Raw genomic sequence first — 22,032 nt, forward strand, 5'->3', positions numbered from 1 at the left:
TAGCTATTAATATGTACACTCAGAGATTTGAAAATACACTGGAAGAGATTCATTCTTGGTATGATCCAGCAGATTTCTTCTTAGAAAGTGAGGGGCAAGAGCTAAAAAAAGATAGAGGGTGAGGTGAAGTATTTCAGTGATTTTAAATGTCAGCAAGGAATTCAACAAGGGGAAATTTACCTAAATTAATTTTCTTCTTCAGTCACTGTGGCTGACTCCACAGTGTCCTTCCCAACCCAAATAAGGCCCGGAAAGAATGTGCTAAGGGTATGCTAAGAATACATTTCAGCGTGGTTGGATAAGATTACCGTCAAGTCTATATTTCATGTTTTCTGCCATAGACCTCAAAGAGCTGTAATCGTATTAAAAGAAGCGGCCAGGGCTTTGACAGTTCTTCCAGTTCCTTTGTGCTGCCTTTGCTTTTACCCGCTTGGCTTTCTAGTTTGGAGCTGGATGCTTAAAATTGAATAAAATAGATCAGGTCCCTGAGTTGGTGCCTAGGATGCCAAATAAGCTGAGCTACAGATTTGCTGAGAGCCATGGCTATTTTTATTAGAAGCTGATACTTTAGTCTAGCTGTGAACACTGCCTTGGGAGAGAGTTAGTTTCCAGCGAAGGTGGGGAAGGCAAGGCAGGGTTTTGTTGAGAAAGTAGCTCAAAAGAAGAACCCAAAGAAAGTTAGAAGTGCAGAGGACGTCCCACCTTTTAATGCACCATCTCCTGCGAGAGTCAACATTGGCCCTGTCAGATCCTCTGAGCTGCTAATACAACCTGACCTTTTTTCACAGTGTATTTCTTACCATCACCATTATGACTGAGATTACAGCAGAAGGTATTGTAACTATCTTGATGTTCTAATTGTCTGAAAAAGATTTCTACTCAATATTTTTAATAGACTCGGCACTGAGCATGACCTACATTTTTTAAGGAAATCATGGCTTTGCTGAAGGGCACATTTGAAGGGAAGAAGCTGCTCCTCTCTAGCAGCTGGAATTTGCACTAGTTAATAAAACCTGATCATCAGTCACTTCTAAAAATAGCCTTGGTCATATAGACTTGGTAAGGCAAGCTTAGACAGAGAGGCTGAAGAGATAAAAAGCATAAAGAAATAATAATAAAGCTGGGATGATAGATTTTAAAGCTCATCACAGTCACTATACTGTTTGGCATTTATGCATTTTTTCCTCTTTTTGAATCCATCTTTCACTTGCTGGAAAGTCTTTCAGGCACAATTTTAGATTGCCTATCCCATTGTTTCATACATTTCATGATCAGCTGATTTTTACAGTATGCCATTTCACAAATTATATGGGATCAAAGCTGGTTTTCCCACTAAAGGTATGCCTGCCCAACAGGAATACTGGTAGGATAACATATTTTCAAATGCTGTTTGCCACGTTGGCACTTTATATTTTAGGTTGATATATACATATAGCTAAATACATTATATATATTAATGTATTTGGTTTAATGTGAGCTGACCTTTGCTAAACAAATATTTATGTGGTGCATTTATTTTCAAATCATGCCTTGAAAAGGTGCAAATATTTCTCTTCTAAACAGGAAATCCATATTCTGATCTCCCCATTGTCTTGAATTAGGGTAGTGAAGTATGGGATGTTACAGAGGAAGTAAAATGCAGGATTTGAACCTTGAAGAACAAATCACTTAAAGGCATGATGCAAATGTAAAGGCCACACAGTATGCCTCATATCAAATTAAATCTCTGAAATACATTCAGTGATTGATAAGGCTACATGCTATTAATCCTGAAGGACTTAAGTAATTATACAGTCTTGGAAGCTGTATATGAGGGTTACCTAAATGACAGCTAGAGAGAATGAGATCTGAACCTATAAATAAGGAAATGGTTATCTGGAAAATATCAATAGTTCATGAATAATTTTAATATGTCTAGACTATTAATATATACAAACATTTTATTCAATAAAATGATGAAGATTTTTTTTAAAAAATACGGGCTTTTAAATATATTGTTCAATTTTACAATGGAATCTCATAGCAACTTTTTCCATTGTGGATCATTGCATTTTATTTCCCAAGCTTATAACCATTCTTTCTATAAAGAAAAGGCTCTTAGATCTATTCTTTACCCTTTTTATTTGACAAACCAAGACTGTGCCCCAAATCACTGCAATTGTTAATGAAATATGGAAGCAAAATAAGTTTCATATAATAGAATTTGCATCAAGTATTATTGGAAGCTGAATCTGTTGTTTTCTGTTTCTGGGATGCTTAATATTCATGTTCAGTGGTATGTTTCTGAAGAGCAGGCATAAAGCCAATAGTGATGTCTATTTTGATTAGAGTTTGGGTAGATGTAATGCAGTATTTGAGGAAGAAGATGCTAAAGCAGGGCAAGAGAACAGACCAGGTTCATACAAATGACTAAAATTCTTTAAGAGGTAATGATCTACTTGTTGGCTCATAAAATTAAGTCCAGTGGTCACCACAAAACAGAAACACAAAGCTTGGCAGAAATTTTTGTTTCTAAATAAAGGCATTCAAAAGTGGCTAGCAGCTAGTTCTACAGGAGAAGATAGAGGATTGTGGGCCAGTATTCTACTGTCTTCCACTTCTGATGCCCCACTGTTGTTAGAACACTGTTTTCTCTTTGTAGCTCTTTTGTATTCAAACCCACAACTTAGTTTGTAAATAATATTCCTCGGGGTGCTGCAGGAAGGGAGGGACTAAAAAGCTCCCCTTACCAATCCCTGCTGTAATTATTTATAACAAATTGGTAATTATTATTCAACTGTGAATAGTGGATAAGTCAGTTCAATATATACATAAAGAATGATGGATAAAGGAGGTATATAGGGATCCCTGGGCATAGATTTAAGCCTATGAAGTTTAGAAATGAAAATGTTTTTTCCTTTTGAGTTGAAAAGAAAATAAATATTCATCATCTGGAATTATAAAATCCTAAGCATTTAGGAGCTGCTGCAAAGTCCTACCTCATCATTTAGGAGAAAGGGGGATGTGCTTACTGCTGCTCTCCTCAAAAAAGATTGTGACACATATAAAAAGCTGGCATGGCTTTGATTCCACGGTTTATGGCTGCTATCTTGACTTTTTTGGCCCCTGTGGACTTCATAGTCCCGCTGGTGATCTGAAGAAAAATTGTAACAATATTCAGCTAAATGCAGTTAGGGTGGAAATGGAAAGCCTGAATGAGCCAAATAGTCTAGTGGTGAAGGCACCTGGCTAGAATCCAGGAGACTGAGAGTTCTAGTCCCACCTTAGGCATGAAAGCCGGCTGGGTGACTTTGGGCCAGTCACTCCCTCTGAGCCCAACTCACATCACAGGGTTGTTGCTGTGGGGAAAATAGGAGGAAGAAGGAGTATTAGGTATGTTTGCCGCCTTGAGTTATTTATAAAAATAATAAAGGGGGGATAAAAAAATCTTTAAAAAAATGATTTAAGCTAAGTACAGAAGGCATAAATTTTACTTGGTTTGCCTATGCACAAATAAAGGCACAATTTGAAAAGGATTTGAAACAAGGAGGTATAGGAAGGAGTAAGAATGAATTTGAAATAGAACCATGCAAAGATAACAAACATGTAACTGCAAGAATTCATACGATACAGAAGTTGAACAAGTTAAAGAATATAATATTAAATAGATGCTAAATTTTGGGTACAGTGTTGGCATGGACATTTGGGAAAAATGTGGAGTAAAAATATGAAATTTACTCTGTGCAATAATTTAAGAGAAAACTTTTATAAAATGATATATAGATGGTATTTGACACCTGTGAAACTATAAAAAATGTACAAAAATGTTTCAAGTAAACGTTAGAAATGTGGAAAAGAGGATGGAACCTATTATTATATGTGGTGGACTTGTGAAATGGCCAAAAATTTTTGGCCAGTGATCCACAGGACATTGGGGGAAATAATGGGGATCCCTTTTCAGGTGAAACCAGAATTATACTTATTAGGGTTTATGGAAGGAGAAGGAGAAGGAGCATTAAGTAAAAAGCACAGTGTCTTATTGTCATATACAATTACAGCAGCAAGATTATTATATGCATGGAAATGGAAAAATAAAGAAGTTCCAAATGTTGAAGACTCGATATTTAAAGTTATAGACTTGGCAGAGATGGCAAAACTGACATGTCTAATGAACGAGAAATCTACAGAGGGTTTTATTAAAGACTGGAGTCTGTTTATGGATGATATTGCAAAACTAGAGAAAAATACTTTGATGATAAAGGGTTTTATAGATTAAACAAGGGGAGATAATGCAAAAATTTAAATAGTGATTACAATAGTATAAAAGAATAAGAAATGGTTAATGGATCCGTGAGGAAAGTGAAGGGCAGAAGTGGACTATATGTCTTTTTTTTAAGTTAGATGCCTTGTTTTGTGTTTGTAGGTTTATGTTTTTGTATATGTTTATGTATTGTGTTTTTATGTCCATTTTATGTGTAGAATTTTAATAAAGTTATCTACAAAACACTTGAGCTTCTGGAATATCTGAGTAGCTGATATAATTAAGCATTCTCTTTCCTGACAAAAGTTACAATGAGTTTTTCTACACGTAATTTATCTGATGTAAGCATCTGCGTTATGACTGTGCTGTTGCTGAGTCTTACAATTGTTAAATTAAAATCTAAAACTCAGCTGGAATGTTCTAGTAGAGGGGTAAAATATAAAAGATAGGAAATTAAAAAAAGAAAGAAAAGTTTCTCTTGTTCTAAGCTCCTCTCATTTGCTAAAACTTTTGGACTTTAGCATCCTAGAAAATAATGGTGGCTTATAGATGGCAATAGGAAAGGCAGATCTTTGACAAATAGCTGAAGCAGTTGTACACTGGTCCTTTTTAAAAAAAAAATATAATTTCATTAAAAGTTTTAAAAACAAAGATAAAAACTAATGTAAACTAATATAAAGTAAGGAAGAAAAAAGAAAAAAAAATCAAAGAGAAAGCTAAAAGCACAAGAAAGAGAAAGTAAAAATAAAATAGAAAAGAAAAGAAAAGAAAGAAAAAAGACAGGGGTCTAATCTTTACAGCAGTTAAAAGTACAATTATAAATTTACCTCTTTCTCTAAAGTTGCAATATGACTCTCTTCTTTCTATAATCTATCCTATCTAATCATCAAAATCGTAAATCACAATTTCATTTTTTTTTCTGTTTTACGCAAAAAGCCCATAAGGGGTTTCCAGTCAGCAATAAATGTAGATATTGTATTTTCTCTAATCAAAAAATTCAATCTGGCCATCTTAGCAAGTTCCATCATCTTCATCAATCATTCCTCCATTGTAGGTATTGCCAAAACTTTCCATCTTTGTGCCTACAATAATCTTGCTGCAGTTATCATACAGAAAAACAAAAGTTCCATGACTTTTTTCCAACTGTTTGTCCAGCGGTCCCAAAAGAAAAAAAAACCCTCAGGTCTCAACTGTATATTAATCTTTAAAATTCTCTAAATCAGTGTATGTATTTGAATCCAAAATTCTCTTTACACGTCCACCAAGTGTGATAAAATGTCCCTTCTTGTTCACATTTCCAACATAAATTTGAAGTGCCTTTAAACATTCTAGACCATAATCAGGACATAGGCCTGGTTGGGGAGTTGGTGTGAGATGCCACCCACTGAATTGCCAGAAGCTGCAGACATACAGGCTTCTCCAAATTATGCTGCCTTTCAAGATGGTCTTGAAAGCTTTTGGCTCTGTTGCTGCCACTGCTGGTGCAGCTACAGCAAAAGGATAGGAGCTACTTTTGATCAATGATTTATGTGTCCCACCTGCAAAGAAATAAAAAAAATCCCACCTGTGACTGGAAATAAAAATGACTAAAGTAATAAGATTCAATAGTTGGAAGCTAAAATTGTCAATCACAAAAGCAAAGCCTCTCCTGTGCCCATCCAGTTCATCACGCTCACACTCTCCCCCTTCCCCCCAATGTCTTCCTTATTTTGTGAGGTTGGAGAGAAATTTTTCCATATTTTCAGATACAGTCTATATTTTGGGTTGTCTCTAGAACTGCAAAACACTAAAAAAAAAAAAAAAAAAAAGTCAAAAGGCCCAAATTTGATTCTTCTGTTTCATCTGTTTCAAATTTCTTTGAGACACCCCTCTTTGGCTCTGAATTCAGGATTTGTCTGAATTTACTAAATGCTTCTAACAATGTAGACTTCTGTGTGAATAATTTGATGACATTTAACAATATGCAGTAAAGTCTCAATTTAACTGACCTCAGTTTAGACAACTTTGGATGCAGAGGACAAAACCTGTTCATATGCTATATGGTTCTGCACATATGTAAAATCCTGTTTGCTGTTTTATGCATGCATAAAATCCCATTTGGATTTAATGGACATTCTAATTTAACAGACACCCATTTCTCCATTAGTTTGTTAAATCAAGATTTTTTTTTCTTTATGTCAGTTCTTCTATCTGCATGCTTGAGTGTCACCTCATTCTTTAGTAATATTATTTATCAAATACTGACTTATTTTTGCCTTTAAACAAATCTGATTTTATTGATTTAGATAAAAGATTAGAACTTTATGTAAAGAAAAGCATATAATTTTAATTAAATAAATAGCAATAAAGTCCTACATTGTAATGAACGTAATGAAAAAATTAAAATATATATTCCATTTTGGTAAAAGAATCCAAATGAGTGGTGAAATATTAGGATTTGTAACATTTCTCATGCTTTAAACCAAGATCAATCTTTTTTAAATAGTAGCATTAATTTATCAGTAGTTGATGTTAGTAATAGTTTCCTTTTTCTTATAAATAACAATATATATATATATTTAACAAAGCTGGGCTGAGCAACAAGAGAAACTATTTTATCTACTTTTTCTTATGCTGAAAACAGCCTTAAGTGAAAATAACAAAATAAGTATATGAAGATTTGATTTCTAGGGGTTTAAAAATTACATTTAGTTAGCATACATTTATTTAAGATAAGTCCTGTGATTATTCACAGCAGTGATGCTTTGAGGTTGCTTTCGACATAAAAGTTGATTAAGAATAAGTTCCTCTCCAACCTATATTTGGCATATTTGTATTTGTCAGCTTGTGGGTGCTTAGTATATTCTCACAGTGAGAGGTGATGAAGTCTTACGTATATAAAATCATAAACAAACTAAGTAATGGAGACATTTTTATTTCTGTCCTTAGCTATTTAACTAAAGGATGCTTTACCAACATTCATTTGAATATGAACAGAGCTTTCCAGATGTTCAAAAGATTCTGCTTTATTGGTATCACTGACTGTATGGAGATTCTATCCAGAGTAACTCTCTCTCTGATTTTCCTGCTTAGCATGGGGGAGCCAGAGATTAAGGCCATGATGTTAGCATCTGCAGGATCAGCTGTTAGGAGAGACAAAGCACTAGGGAAGTTTTGAGAATCAATATTGTTGGTAAGTCCTGGGAAATTTAAGAAAGTTAAACAGAGGGAATTAAAAAGTAAAATTACACTTTCAAATATGTTTCAAAACAATCAAGGCTTTCCGATATCTCCAGTAGCAGACTAATAAGGCAAGCACCATTTCATTTAAAGTGAAATCATAAAGTTATGATTTTCTCCAACATCCCTACCCCCAGCTTCTTCCAGGTCTGTTTGCAAACCCCTTGAAATTTGTTATCAGAAAAATGAATAAATAATATTATTATTTCATTATTGTTTTGATCTGCTATATTTTTCTTTTCTTTTCGTAAATTATCCAGTCAAAGTATCATTCAATCAAAGACAGCCTAAAGAATAGCCTATGAAATCCTGATTGTCTTCATGGACTCCTTGCCATTTTCTGAATTCCCTCCGCCCCAAAAAAATATGTGTATGGTTTCAATGAAAACATAGCAAACTGCTTCAAAGCAGTTTGACGTTAACCAACCTGTGATAAGAAAGAACAATATTGTGTCTATATATCTATATCTACATCAAATAATTTATTTTAAGCAAATCTAAATTTTGATCCCCAAGCCACAGATTATTGTCTTTATCTGTATGGACACTTTCTGAGGTAAATCTGTATCTTTTATTTCGATTTGTTAATTTGGGCTTTTTTCCAGAGGCAACTGCTTGGCCTCTATAAGAAACAAAATGATTCAGCAGAGCTATTCTTATATTCTTGTGAACATCCTAACCAAATTTGTCTGGACCCTACCACGTTGCCTACATTTGACTTACCGGGAGAACAATGTTTTTGTTTATTCTAGAACATTTTGGGTTCTTTTCCCCCTCCAGAATCTAAAACGATCACACTCATGCAGGCTCCCACGTCACCAGGCATTACAGCAAAATGTGACTTCTAAACCATTCTTGTAGATTGAAAATATAAAATTCATTCTGTTGGGACCTGTCCCTTGCTTCAGTAGTTAGCCCAGAAAGGATGTCACCAAGAATACTTACATCAGCTACTGTTCATTCTTCTGGGTCTCACCATCTCTGCAGAGATGACTACGCAAAGCTGACTAAAACTACAAGTGACACAGTGTACCCAGTAAGAAAAAAACAACTCAGGTCAGCTCTTTTGTCCTCCCAAGTATTCGCAATCTGAACTTTTGCACTTTTATCTCTTCACATTAATTTTAAATAGAAATGTTTGTGTGGGACCACATAATGCATTCACACTATGCATAAGAATTTTGACAGGATCAACAATGCTGTCTGATTTTTATACACACACACACACACACACACACATATACACACACATACTAAACCCCCTTTCATACTTGCAGTGTTCAAATAAAGCTGAAATGCATAAAAGCACTTTAAAAAACCACCAATAATAGAAATAAAGAAGGGGGGGTGCGGGGAAACCATATGGCTTATAGGGACAATATTCTTTGTCATATACATTCACCGTAAACTCAGGATGCTTTTCAAAATTCTAATCTAAAAGGACCATGAAATTACTTTACATTTTAAAGAAAAAACAACTTCAAGATCACTTTATTTTTCTATCTTGAAAAAGTTTACAGCTATGCGTATGTGTAGTCTGAATAGATATGTCATTTTCAGCTTGAAAGGCTTCCGTTTTATCTCAAAGGTCTTGCATGTACCTTCTGGATTTTTTTTTTTGTTAGCCTTTTCTATATTATAGCTCAAAGGTCAGCATATTTGTCTAGCTTGGCTTCTTTTGTGTTGCTTACTAGAATGCTGGAATCCATCACACAGAACCAGAAGGAAATACAGGCAATCTTACACTTAGAATTAAGGAAATATAGAATACTTCTATCTTAAAATTGCTGTGCTTCATTTACCGAAATTTATCTGTAGATAAAGTAGATCTAGATGATATCATCTTCTATTTTATATCTGTTTTTCCCTCACTATCCCTTACATAAGGCAGGTAACCAGTAGATCTCCAGATGTTTTGGACCAACACACACAATTCTTTTCCATCAGATTACTATCCCTGCCTTCCATTCGTTTAATTCTTTCTACAGACAACCAGCTTAAGGGTGGGGATGATAATAAAGCTGTGCTAAAGAAGTGCTTTGATTTGATGAAGCTTTGATCAAATGAAGTAGTTTGGTGAATTGAAATGGAGACACCATCTGAGAATAGTAAATCAAATCATGTGGCATTAAAACATGTGAGGATCAGTTTTGTCTGAAGAATCTACTACCCATGCAATTTTCATCTCATTCTGTAAAATATGAAACAGGTGCTTTCATATTACAACCTGTGGACAAGGATTTTTTCTGAATCAGATTACCAAATCAATTTTCCCTTGGCCCTTGAAGTTAAAGCACAAATTGAGTTGTACCTTCTTGGATCTCAAACCTCCAGTTTGAACTGAATCAGGTCTGATTTGCACAAGATTGTCCAGTATATTTTAATTGGGAATCCATTCCATTGGAAACACTCAGGATGACTCAGAGGCCCCAGTCAGCCCAGGAATTCCTTTTCAGTGTTAGATCTGAGCTCCTAATCTTTTCACACAAACATCACTTCTTGTCTTCACACAGACTCCATCTTTGTCAGCCTTGACATTTGAAGGTCAAGCAAGCAAATGCACTTTTTTGTTGTTGCTACTGGCAATGATTGAGAATCAGAAATCATAACAAATATAGACTTGGATCATCCAGATATCTTCCAGCTAATCTAGTTCAACTTTCTAGCTGCCTCTATTATAGCAGTAGACCAGAATAGCTAGAAAAAAACAAAACTAGATTTATGACTGTCTGATTTTAATTGTCAATTTGTATAGTCCAACTAATGAGTCTTAAAAATCTATGTAAGTGGAGAAAAAATTCTATCATACTTAATATTTTCTTCTTCTTGTGAAGCATATTTACATTTAAATAGTGTTTTGTTTTTTTTAAAAATATATCCTTCAGATTTTCCAGGTGCTTTATTCTTAGTTAAAAGTAATAATAACCTTCACAATAGATTGATGTGGAAATTATTATTATACCACAAAGGCAGGTTTCCAACCCAGGTAGATGTAAGCAGCAAGATGGGAAGAACTTGGTAGAAAGAAACACTTTATTTCCATATAAATGCATTTTGAAAATATAGAAGACAGAAGCAATAACAGGTCACATACTGTTTTAAGGAGTATTTTCTGTATTTTTCCCTTTAAAAATTTAGTCCTGCAATTGTTTCTTTGTAGATTTTTCTCGTGCAAAACCCCGCTATACATTTTCATGCAGAAAATGGTTTTGTATGTAATTTTTTCATGGAATATATATATTTAATCAGATTTTTAGAGAATAATGTTCTAGAAGAGGATAAAACCATTCTTAATTAATGATATATGCATAAAAGATGCATTGTACAGTATTTGGACATGGAGCCATCTAGAAAAATCAAATCAGGTATCCAGAAAGAGCCATTTAGGTTTCTGAGGGCGAAACCTGCCCAGTTCAGGGGTCCAAAGATAACTGTCTAGTCTCTGCTAGAATGCACTTGGCAAAGGGGTAGCCAATTATTTTCTGAGACAACTGTTCCATTGTCCAACTAGGATGTTCTTCTTAACTTTAACTAGAATATTTCTTCCTGTATCTTAAATTCTTTATTCTGAGTCTCCCATATTGAGGCAATGAAAAATAGGTTTTGACTTGTGTGTGTGTACTTGTATTACTTCAGGTATCTGAAGAGTGCTATAATATCTCCAGAGTCTGGTGTACTGGTTAAGGCCAGTTTGGTCTAGTGGTTAAGGCAACAGGATAGAAGTTGGGAGACCGTGAGTTCTAGTCCCTCCTTAGCCACAAAGCCAGCTGTGGGGGACCTTGGGCCAGTCACTCTCTCTCAGCCCTGGGAAGAAGGCAGGGGCAAACCAATTCTGAAAAACCTTGCCAAGAAAACTGAAGGGCCTTGTCCAAGCAGTTGCCAGGAGTCAACACTGACTCAAAGGCACAAAAAACCAACAAACAAACCCCACTCCTTCTTTTCTTCTGAAAACTAAAAACATTCCCTCAGGGTCTAGGACAGTTGTTGAAGGACTATCTTTCAAATCTGAATCATCTTTGCTGCCCTTCTCCAATTATTCTGTCTTTTTTCTTAAAAAGTGATGCCCAGATTGTAATCTGACTAGTGAATAGAGTGGCCCTGCTCTGATGTTTCTCCCCTTCTTGTCACTTCTGAATCTTTCAGCTGTGATGCATCTGAACCTTCCACAATAATGAGATACAACCTAATTGGTAAGAAACAGAAGCATCCTTTTTTTTTTTTTTCATTCAGGATGGCTCAATGGACATGAACTGAGATTAGGTCAGTATTAGTCCATGGCTACATAAGAGATCATTTGTTGCCTTGGTTCCATGTAACAGAGATGGGGTATAAATTTTACATAAATACATCTTCTATCTTTAAACATAATTTGGCTGTGGTTTACATTCACAAATGAATAACTGAGGACTTCACATGAAGCACAGTGTCCAGCAATATTTTTGAGCGCTGAGTAGTTTTCCATCTTCAGTGCTCAGGAACAGAACCTTTTGGAGAACTCAGAAATATGTTATTTTACATGCCTTATTTTTCTTCAAAATATTTATTTCTAATTAAGCCATCACATTTTTTGAACTAAGAAACATGTCAGAGAAGTGCAAAATCAGATGAATAGACATATCCCAATCTGGGTATTAGTCCAGGTGGTACATGGCAGGTGAGCTTGCATTAGAATTTGCAAAAGAACTAACCCCCAATCTGAATCAGGAGGATTTCAGATATATCTCTGTTTTCCCATTGATATTTATAAAATCAATAAAGGCAGGATAAAAATAAATAAATAAAACAAAAATCTCCCAATGTGTAAATTAGATGATGCTCATAACAATTTTGAGACCTCTGGGCAGGATGTTCTTCGGTTCTTTGTTAGTGTAATGCCTTTCCATATAGCGGTTATCTCTGCGAATTGTTATATAATAATAGTCATCATGACAGAAGCAGCTGAAGAAGAATGCGTTTAAGCAGCATCACCTGTTGCAATCACACAACTGTTCCACTTTTGATGGAACACATAATGCTACTGATTTGGAATTTGGCATTTTGTAGTAGATCTTTGTAACTGTTTGTTACTTGGCACACTTTGCCTCCTGGAGAAATTTGACTGAACCAAAATTGGTTCAGGAAAATGGAAAAAGTGATGTCTTTTAACATGTAAAAAAACATTTTTTAAAGCACACAGATTGCATCTATGTATATGAGTGCACTGAGAAGCTGAATACATCATTCATCAGTAACACCCCATTTCATGTAGGTGGTGAAAGCTATGTAATATGCCAATTTTGTTCAGCTTACATGACATTTCAAGGAAGAAATCGTAAGTTTAAAACAAGTCACTTGATCAGCAGACAAATGTTTGAAAAGAATGCAAATGAAAAGAGGACAAAGAACAAGGGAAATTGTGTACAAATGCAAATGGGTAAAATTGCCGTGCTGACAAGGAAGCCAGATAGAATTATGTTTGTCTGCTTTGAAAACCATTAGAATCTTCTCTGGCAAAGCTGAGAGACCCTGCTATCACCATAAATGATTGTAAGGACACCTCTGAACAACTCTAATTCTGACAATTGGTGGAGCTGTTTCAAAATTTCAGTCACCACATTTAAATATGCAAAGATTCCATCTCTCTCCATAAAATCAAAGCAGAATAACTTAAACCAGCGTTGATTGTCATATTGGTAGGGAAAGTTTTTGTGATCGCTTGGGAATCACAGCAGAAGCAGACCTGCCTTTCCTTAGATATTGTTCAACACTTCTAATTATATGTCATTGTGTAAACCCAAGAGGGACGTGGTGACGCTTCAGGTTAAACTGCTGAGCTGCTGAGCTTGCTGATCGGAAGGTCAGCAGTTCAAATCCATGTGATGGGGTGAGCTCCCGTTGCTAGTCCCAGCTCCTGCCAACCTAGCAGTTCGAAAACGTGCAAACATGCAAACATTTAGTCATGCCGGCCACATGACCATGGAAGTGTCTATGGACAAACGCCGGCTCTTTGGCTTTGAAACGGAGATGAGCACCACCCCCTAGAGTCGGACACGACTGGACTTAATGTCAAGGGAAACCTTTACCTAAGCCCAGAAGAATGTACATTTATAGTCTTTTTATGCATGAGTCTATAGTCTGATTTTACTGTTGGGCACATTGAAATGCTGAACTGAAGTTACATTGTACAGAAAATCAAATTAGTTCCATGATGATTTAGCACAGTTGTCTAATCCTAGATGATCCTTTAATTCATCTTATTTTACCTAATGTAAAAATAAACATTAAGAACAAAATACAATTTTATGTTGAGAACAAATAATTTAATTAGTTCAGTTCAGAGAGTATAGAAATTATTAATGAGATTACCTGTGAGACATTGGGTAGTGTTTATTCCTGTCCTCGTATGGCAAGTTTACTTTTATATACTGTATGTTGCCTAAATAGGGCTGAGGTCACTGATGGCAAACTATTCGAAGTAAGGGCAATGCCAAATTGCCAATTTTGGAAACATTGTCTTCAGCCATATAATCTCATAACCAAAACTGATTGTCCGAGTGTTTGGACCAACTTGGCTCCCCAGCTGTCTTCTTGAGGGAGCTCACTAGGATATTATTGTTATCAGCCTGCAGTCAGGACCAGATACTGTAAACCGTTTTGACTGTCTTTTCTCTGCAGTGCTTGCTTGGTGAAAGCAAGAAATTCTCTTTCTCTCTCTCTTTCTCAAATCTATAAAAAAGAGGGGAAAAAATATGAAAATTGCTCCTTCCATTTTTGGTTTTGGGGACTTGTCTGACTAGGGTCACATGTTCCTCGTGCGTTTTAGTGTAGATCAGGACGTCATCTATGTAGACGAGGACCCCTTTGAACAGGTGTTCATGCAGGACCTCATTGATGAGCTGCATAAACACCCCCGGGGCCCCCGCGAGTCCGAACGGCAGCACTTTGTACTGGAAGGCGCCTAGGGGGCAGTTGAACGCAGTCTTCCATTCGTCCCCCTCCCTGATTCGGATGCGGTAGTACGCCTCGCGAAGGTCCAGCTTGGAGAAGACCTTGCCCGTGGACAGGTGGGCGAGCATATCTTTCACCAGGGGTAAGGGGTATTTGTTGGACAGGGAAGCCGCGTTTAGGCCCCGGTAGTCGGTGCAGAGCCGTAGGGTGCCGTCTTTCTTCTCCCGGAATAAGACGGGGGCTCCGACCGGTGAGCATGCTGGCTCTATGAATCCCCTCTCTAGGTTTTTATCGATGAACTCCCGGAGGGTTGCCATCTCCTTCGGGGTCATCGAGTAGATCTTCGGTCTAGGTAAGGGGACGTCGGGCAGCAGGTCAATCCGACAGTCCGTCTTGCGGTGGGGGGGTAGTTGGTCAGCTTCCGCCTCTCTGAAGACCTCGGAGAAGTCGGCGTATTGTTCCGGTAGGTCTGCTGTGGTAGCTGCGTTGTCCTGTGTAGTCGCCTCTGCTCGTCCCACAGTGGGGTTGGTTCTGCCCGCCGGAACTGGCGCCCGGTACTCGCCGTCGCCAAATGTGAAGGTGAGGGTCTCCCAGTCGATGCGCGGGTTGTTTGTCGCGAGCCATGGCATTCCCAAGACTGCAATGGGACGTCCGATGTGGGTGACAACGAACGATGTGCGTTCGGTGTGAGTGCCCATTTGCAGGGTGACCGGCTCGGTCTGCATCGTGGCTGGTTTCCCTCCCGCTGTTGAGCCGTCCAGATGGTGGAATGCCAGCGGTGTGGGGAGGGGGGAGCAGCGGAGGTCGAGTTTGGCGACTAAGTCGGGGTGGATGAGGTTTTTCGAGCACCCCGAGTCCACTAGTGCCGCGGCCATGGTGGCTCCGTTGCCGGCAGAGAGTTTGATTGCCGCCATTATAACGGAGCTTTCGCCGTTCCGTCGAGGAGTTCCGCGCTGCTGTCCCACCGCCTGCCTCGCAACGCGTTTCAGGGCAGGCGGGGAGTGTTTCCCGCCGGCTGGTCTGGGTCTACGGCGTCCTCTTCCCCCCAGTAGGCGTCCCAGCCTTCCTCTGGTGTCGCTGTGGCTCCGGTCATTCGACGGTGAGGGGGCGGCGGCAGGTTATGTGGTTTTAGGCTAGTTTTCGGGGCGGGTTTAGGCACACTGGCCGGCGGTCGGTTGGCGAAGCAATCTGCCGTCTTGTGCCCCAGTTTTCCACACCTCCCGCAGGGCCCGCGATTAAATTTCTTCCTTGGGTATGTGGGACCGGCCGTCCCCACGTGTGGTGCAGGTACCTTTTGGCAGGTGTTGGTTGTGTCTTCCGTAGTTGTCATGAGGAAGGTGCGGTGCGCGTGTTCTGCTTTCCCCGCGAGGTGGATCCACCCGTGTAGAGTCTCTGGGTCGTCGCGGTAGAGGGCCCATTGAAGTACGTCACGGTTGAGCCCCCTTTTGAACATTTCCAGCAGGGTGGTCTCGGACCAGTCGTTGACCTTCCCCGCGAGGGCTTTGAACTCGAGGGCGTAGTCCGGGACAGTGCGTGCGCCCTGTTTAAGTCTTTGGAGTGCGCTTTTCGCCCTCACTTTGGCTAGTGGGTCCTCAAAGTAGCTCTTCATCTCGTTGATGAAGGCGGGGAAGTTGGCGAGGGCGGGGGAGCTGGACTCGTACAGTTGGACGTACCAGTCCGCCGCCCGGTCTTGTAGTTTGATCGCCACGGCTGCGATCTTGTCCGCTTCGGAGTCATAGGAGTGTCCGTGCCTCCCCATGAACTCCCTGGCATTCGTGATGAAGAACGACAGTTTTGCGGGGTTCCCATCAAAGAAGATGGGGAAGTCCTTTGGGGCCCGGGCGTTTTGTGAGCCCCTTCCTCTCGCTTCCCGGCCTGTGGCGTCATCCACCTGGGCCGTTTGTTGGCCGTCATCTGGCCCGTGTGAGTTCGGCGCCTCGCTCGGGGTGTGGACCTGTGCGGGGACGTCGTTGGGCGGCGCGGGGGACATCAACGACTGAAGCATGGTCCGGAGTTCCTTCAGTTGGGTCTCCATGGCTGCGAGTCTAGCTTGTGCGTCCCCGTCCGTGATCTGCGCCGCCGCTGGGGCCGGTTCCATCGGTGTGTCGGCGGGGGTGGGTTGCCGGTGGGGTTCAGGCCCTCCCGACCGTTGGTCCGCTTCCTCTGCCGTCGGCTGGGTTGCTTCTTCGTCCTCCCCCGTGCTTACCGCCGTTGGGCTGCCGCTCCACGCCCGTGGCTGGGGTGCGATGTGGGGCACGGGGTTCTCCGCTGGTCTTGGGAGGTATGTTGCTCCCTCCCGTGGCCGGGTTGCCTCCGTCGCCATCTCCCCTTGGGGTTGGAGCTGAGGCTTGGGTTGGGCCGGGTGGGCGTCCATGGCTCTGGGAGTCCGCGGTGCCTCTGGCCTCGATCGGTCCTCCTCTGCTTCTTGCCGTGCGGCTCGCCCCCCTTGTCTGCGTCGCGCCGGCCTCATGGTTCCTGGTCTTCTCGCCGTCTACTCCTCCCGCGGCTCGTTGTCGTCCGGTGGGGCTCGGCGAGGCTGAGTTTATGACTCTCAGCTTTATGTCATGCGCTGCCTACCTCCGAGTAACACACAGACACTGATTCCGTTGAAGCAGGCTCTGGTTTATTCGTAGTGTAGATACAGTAGTAGAAAAAAGCTGAGAGTGACAGGAGCGCGCCGGTGCGGGGTTTAAATACCCCGTGCCGGTCAGCGCCCCCTCACTCGCGGTTACGTCACCCCCCCTTTGTCCAACATGCTGTCTTGCCGGTAGGTGAGGGGTTGCGAGGCCCCGCTGGCGCTCCGGGATCGCCCATCATCGGTTTCCCTATTCCTCCGGTGATTGCTGTCAGCTGGGCGATCTCCGTTGCGCTAGTGCTAACAGCTTGGGTGTGCCTCGCGATCCGCTTAGCCATTGTATCTTGTTCTTTAGTCTTTGTAAGTTGATGGCTACTTATCTTGAGCCCCTTCCCCTGTTTCCTGCGCTGATGTCTTCAGCTCAACGGCACTCATGACAGCCCACCTAGGTGGCAACACCTAGCGAACCTTGGCTGATCTAGATGGCTAAGGATGGGTCAGCTCTATTTAGTCCTTGCATACCAGACCATCCGGGAAATCGGAGGCTGTAGGCTAAGCTGGGAAGTTGGAAAAATATCCTGGAAGACAGCAATGGCAAAGGAACTCTCTCTCATTGCCAAGAATGTATTCCTATAAATCACCAGATATCACTCTTGACTCAAAGGTGACTTTTGACTATAAATATTCTCTGGTTTTTTTTAATCTATGTGCAGAATATAATAGCCATAACTGCCAAAATAAAAGTCTGCTAAATAGTCTTGTGTGCAGGATATACGTAACTTTCATTTACCCAGGAGACAGGTGGCAATAATAAATTAGTCTTCAACTTAAACTTGGCCAACACCTACAGTTTCTGGAAGATTTGTTTGTTTGATAGCATCCTTATTTACATAGCCACCCAACTTGCCACTGGAATTCTAGCTAGCTAAAATGGGGTCAAATAGAAAGCAACAAACAAGTAACAAGAGTTAAAACAATGAAAGCCATGGTACAATTGAGGCCAAACTGCAATCATATTTATAATCCCAAACCACTGCAAGATGGAAGCTGTGGAATGGTAGTGATGGGAAATAATAACAACAGCAGCAGCAGCAACAAAAACAGCTATAAAGCTTTTATTAGGTGTATTATTTCTTAAAGGAAGCTCCTGGATTCTTTATTTTTAAAACATATACATACATACATACATACATACGTATGTATGTATGTATGTGTGTGTGTGTGTGTATATATATATATATATATATATATAAAATTTATTCCCCACCCATCTCACTCAGGGAGCGATTCTGGGCAGGTTACATAAAATAGGAATAAAACATTAATTAAAATACAGTAAAATAGTAAAACAACAAAACAGTCTTTTTAATAAATAATAAGGACGGGCTTCTCCTTATAGTGGAGGCTAAGTGTTCACTATAAATAGAAAAACCATTTAAATATAACAATGAATAAAAACCATTATACCTTTTCCTTTATTAATATAGGATATATTATATCCTATATTATAGGATATAAAGAATATAAAGAACAGCAAGAAACTAAAACTTTTAAAGGTTCATTTTAATGGAGAGTATACTTATAATGAAAGAGAGAAACTTGTTCAGAATCAGGGCCCATTCTGTAGGCACTGCTGTGCATCTTTTAGAAGCTTGCAGTTTCCTTTCCCTCTGCCCTATGTTGAAGAAGATTCTCAGTCATCCAGGTGGAATTGTCTGTAGGTTGAGTCATGGCAACTGGATTTCTTTCTTTTTGGTAGAAACATTTAGCTGCGTGTCCAAGCAGCTTCTTCAGTCTGGGCAAAGGTTGGTGAGTGGACCCCATATATGTGGAGGTGGGGGGAGCTCTGACCTCTTTGCATTGCAATGAGCAATCACCCAGTTAATTTAAGGGTTCATCCTTGTCTGCAGTTCAGATTCTAATCTAGGCAAGTTGTCTGAGAGTCTTCTGCCTTGTCAAGCCGAGAGCTGAATGAGGGGTTAAATGTCTAGAGACCTATGATTTACTGCTGAATTCCTTCACATCAAGCCTGACACCATTTACAAAAAGTTCATTACAGAACATGAGCACAAACACCTTTTGTTTTCCATTGACTAGTATTCAGAACTCTTAAACCATAACAAACCATGGCTGTAGTTAAGTCGACATGTGGTTCTTCTCATACTTCCATTTATAATTTTCAACTTAGTCATCTTTATATTTTGAAGGTAAACTAAAATGTTTGGCATTTAGTATTTTAAAATATCAGAAACATTATAAATATACTAGTTTTAAAAGAAAGTGTAATGGTGGAAATGCAGTGTTGAGACTTGGGCACTGACTTAATTTCTTTTACCTGTTTGTTAGGACCTATGTCCACAACAACTGTCATAGACAGCAAGAATGGAACAGTTCCTGTGCCGCATATGAAAATGTCCAAGAGATCAGTATCAGAAGATTTTGCAACAACCTTCAGTTCACCTGCAGTATGGCTCCTTGTTGTTGCTCTTGTCATTACCTGGTCAGCAGTGGCTATTGTCATGTTTGACTTGGTGGATTACAAAACCCTGGCAGGTAAAATGCATACATGCTACAAAATGTAAGGTATTCATGCATGCAGCAAATCCTGGTGAGAAGTTTCATCTGGGAACCACTAAACCATTGTTCTCCACAAACTGAGTTACCAACTAAACATGATACGTTAACGCTGATTTTAATTTTAAAATATCCAGGATACCCAGTTATTCGACAATATTTTATTTCTACGTATTTAATTATTTATCGGTTTTATATGCTATTGTCCACACTGCTGCTATATCAGTACCATTAAAGAAAGACTTTCAATCTTTTCTTTACAATGTTTAGCTGAATAGAATTCTATCTTCCTTTCAGACCTTCCCCAGAAACACAATGAAATTTGGGGTTTTGCTGAAGCACATGTGCCTGTTAACCTCAAGATATTCTTTTTGTGAATGTCTGAAAGGACTTACATCTTGCTTAACTGTTTCATTAACTAATTTTTTAAGATACTTGTATAACAAATAGTAAGGGACACGGTAGCGCTGCGGGTTAAACCGCTGAGCTGCTGAGCTTACCGATCAGAAGTTCAGCGGTTCGAATCCGCGTGACGGGGTGAGTTCCCGTTGCTAGTCCCAGCTCCTGCCAACCTAGCAGTTCGAAAACATGCAAATGTGAGTAGATTAATAGGTACCGCTTCGGCGGGCAGGTAACGGTGTTCCGTTTAGTCATGCTGGCCACACGACCACGGAAGTGTCTACAGACAAACGCCGGCTCTTCGGCTTTGAAACGGAGATGAGTACTGCCCCCTAGAGTCGGACACAACTGGACTTAATGTCAAGGGAAACCTTTACCTTTACCTTTATAACAAATAGTATAATGGAAAAAAGTTCTTCCCTAGAATGTTTCCATTTGCTTGATTTGGGCTATAATATAAATTAAAGATTGTTAAGCTTTTTAAAGCAAAAATCATACTCAAAAAAGTTCTAGGCTAAGGCCAAAGAAATGGGAAGGACAAGAAAGAAAATTCAATTTGATTGAATTCAATATAAATGCGATTTACATTTAATTAAACGAATGCCATTCTTTTCTTTGTATATAACAATTTCCACTCCTGTGAAATTGAACATTACAGTTTGATATGGGCTTTTGGAAGGATTTTTTGGGGCAGTAGACTGTAAACTTCTAGTGTGGATGATGATTTCTATGGAACCAGCGATGAGCAGTGCTATGATATCAACCAACAGCATAAGAAGCTATTATCTAGTCATGTCTTGGATCCAGTCCATGGGTTCTTCCTCTTGCCCCAAAACACAACATGAACATCCTTCCCCTTTTCATCATGTCCTCATCATATTACCTTAGTTTCATCCCAACCCATGCTTGGGGTAGCTCAAAGCTGTCCTTAGCTTCTTTGTTTTTCCTTCTTCTACTGACAATTTTTGCCATGGTTATGATCTAGTATACCTCATTGACAAATTGGTTGCTGACACAGTCAGGGGTTGGAATCTGCCTAGCCCTCACAGGGCACTCTAGGCTGCTACAGGAATGTCCTGTTCCCTCTGGTCCCTGTCCCTATATGGCCATTTTGCCTGGAGAAGAGACTGGATACCTGATTTCCACAAGGACATTTGCGTATGTAATGCTTGACTGGGGCTTTCTGTACAGCTTGTCAGTAGGCATTTAGAGATATTTTGAAAGAACTGTAGACCTGTTTTTAAAATACAGATTTAAAAACTGCTTTTTAGAATGAGTACCAGTCCTGTGCTATACAGATTGATTCAAACTAGGGAAGAGAGATGGGTTCTATCAGCTGTGTGTTGCCAAATCTGTCCCCATTGGGTGCAATGCAGTTTTCTCACTGCTTCTGCTGAAAAGGGGTTTTGCATGGCTGTACTTTTTATTGTTTTATGTTTTTATTATTTCTCATGACTCATGCAAGATTCCTGCAGTGATCACCTTGGCCAGGCAATGCTCCCTCAACTGTAGTTTCTATTAGTTGCTTGTGCAAAGCCTCACAGTTCCTTCTGTCTCCCTTGGTAGAGGATGCCATTGTGCTCACTCCTTTTTGGCTTTGTTGGTGTCAGGTGCCGCAGGATTGTTATTACACATGGACTGATCATAACTGCACAAATTCCAAACTCCGCTCTAGCATAGGTGTTCTTTATGATTGCTAACCCGCTACTGCAGGGTACAGGTCGCTGCAAGGTCAGAACTGGATTCCTTTGTCATTTGCTGCCAACACTTTCATTCTCCAGAGAAGAAACTCACTCATTATTGATTTCTTCCTCCCGTTTCACTCCACACACCTCACTAGTCAGGTGGGTTATTCCTCAATGCCAGTTATCAGTCAGTTAGGCAGTTTCTTTTAGAAAATACTATACTGGTATTAAGAAACTGTCCAATTGACTGATAACTGGCACTGAGGAAGGGTTTTAAGAAGCACTGGGAAAGATCACTCTTATTTTATCCTGTCCTCCCCTTTGTGTCTTCCACCTGTTAGCTGGGCAACTTGACAGGGGGCTACTAAAACCCTGTTCTAAGCATCCATCTTAACTCACCTTCCATCCCACCC

At 39.9% G+C, this 22,032-nt stretch overlaps 1 protein-coding gene across 1 annotated transcript in view; it reads left to right on the forward strand.

Annotated features, from left to right (window-relative positions):
- The first annotated feature begins 358 nt into the window (after positions 1-358).
- Positions 359-22,032, forward strand: part of TRDN (triadin) — a 207,467-nt gene continuing 185,793 nt past the window's right edge. Inside the window, exons 1-2 of the mRNA XM_063295963.1 lie at positions 359-832; positions 19,308-19,514. Coding sequence (XP_063152033.1) covers positions 811-832; positions 19,308-19,514 — 229 coding nt within the window. The 5' untranslated portion in view covers positions 359-810. The remainder of the gene's footprint in view (positions 833-19,307; positions 19,515-22,032) is intronic.

This window comes from Candoia aspera, chromosome 1 (genome assembly GCF_035149785.1).
Source record: "Candoia aspera isolate rCanAsp1 chromosome 1, rCanAsp1.hap2, whole genome shotgun sequence".
NCBI classification, from domain to species: domain Eukaryota; kingdom Metazoa; phylum Chordata; class Lepidosauria; order Squamata; family Boidae; genus Candoia; species Candoia aspera.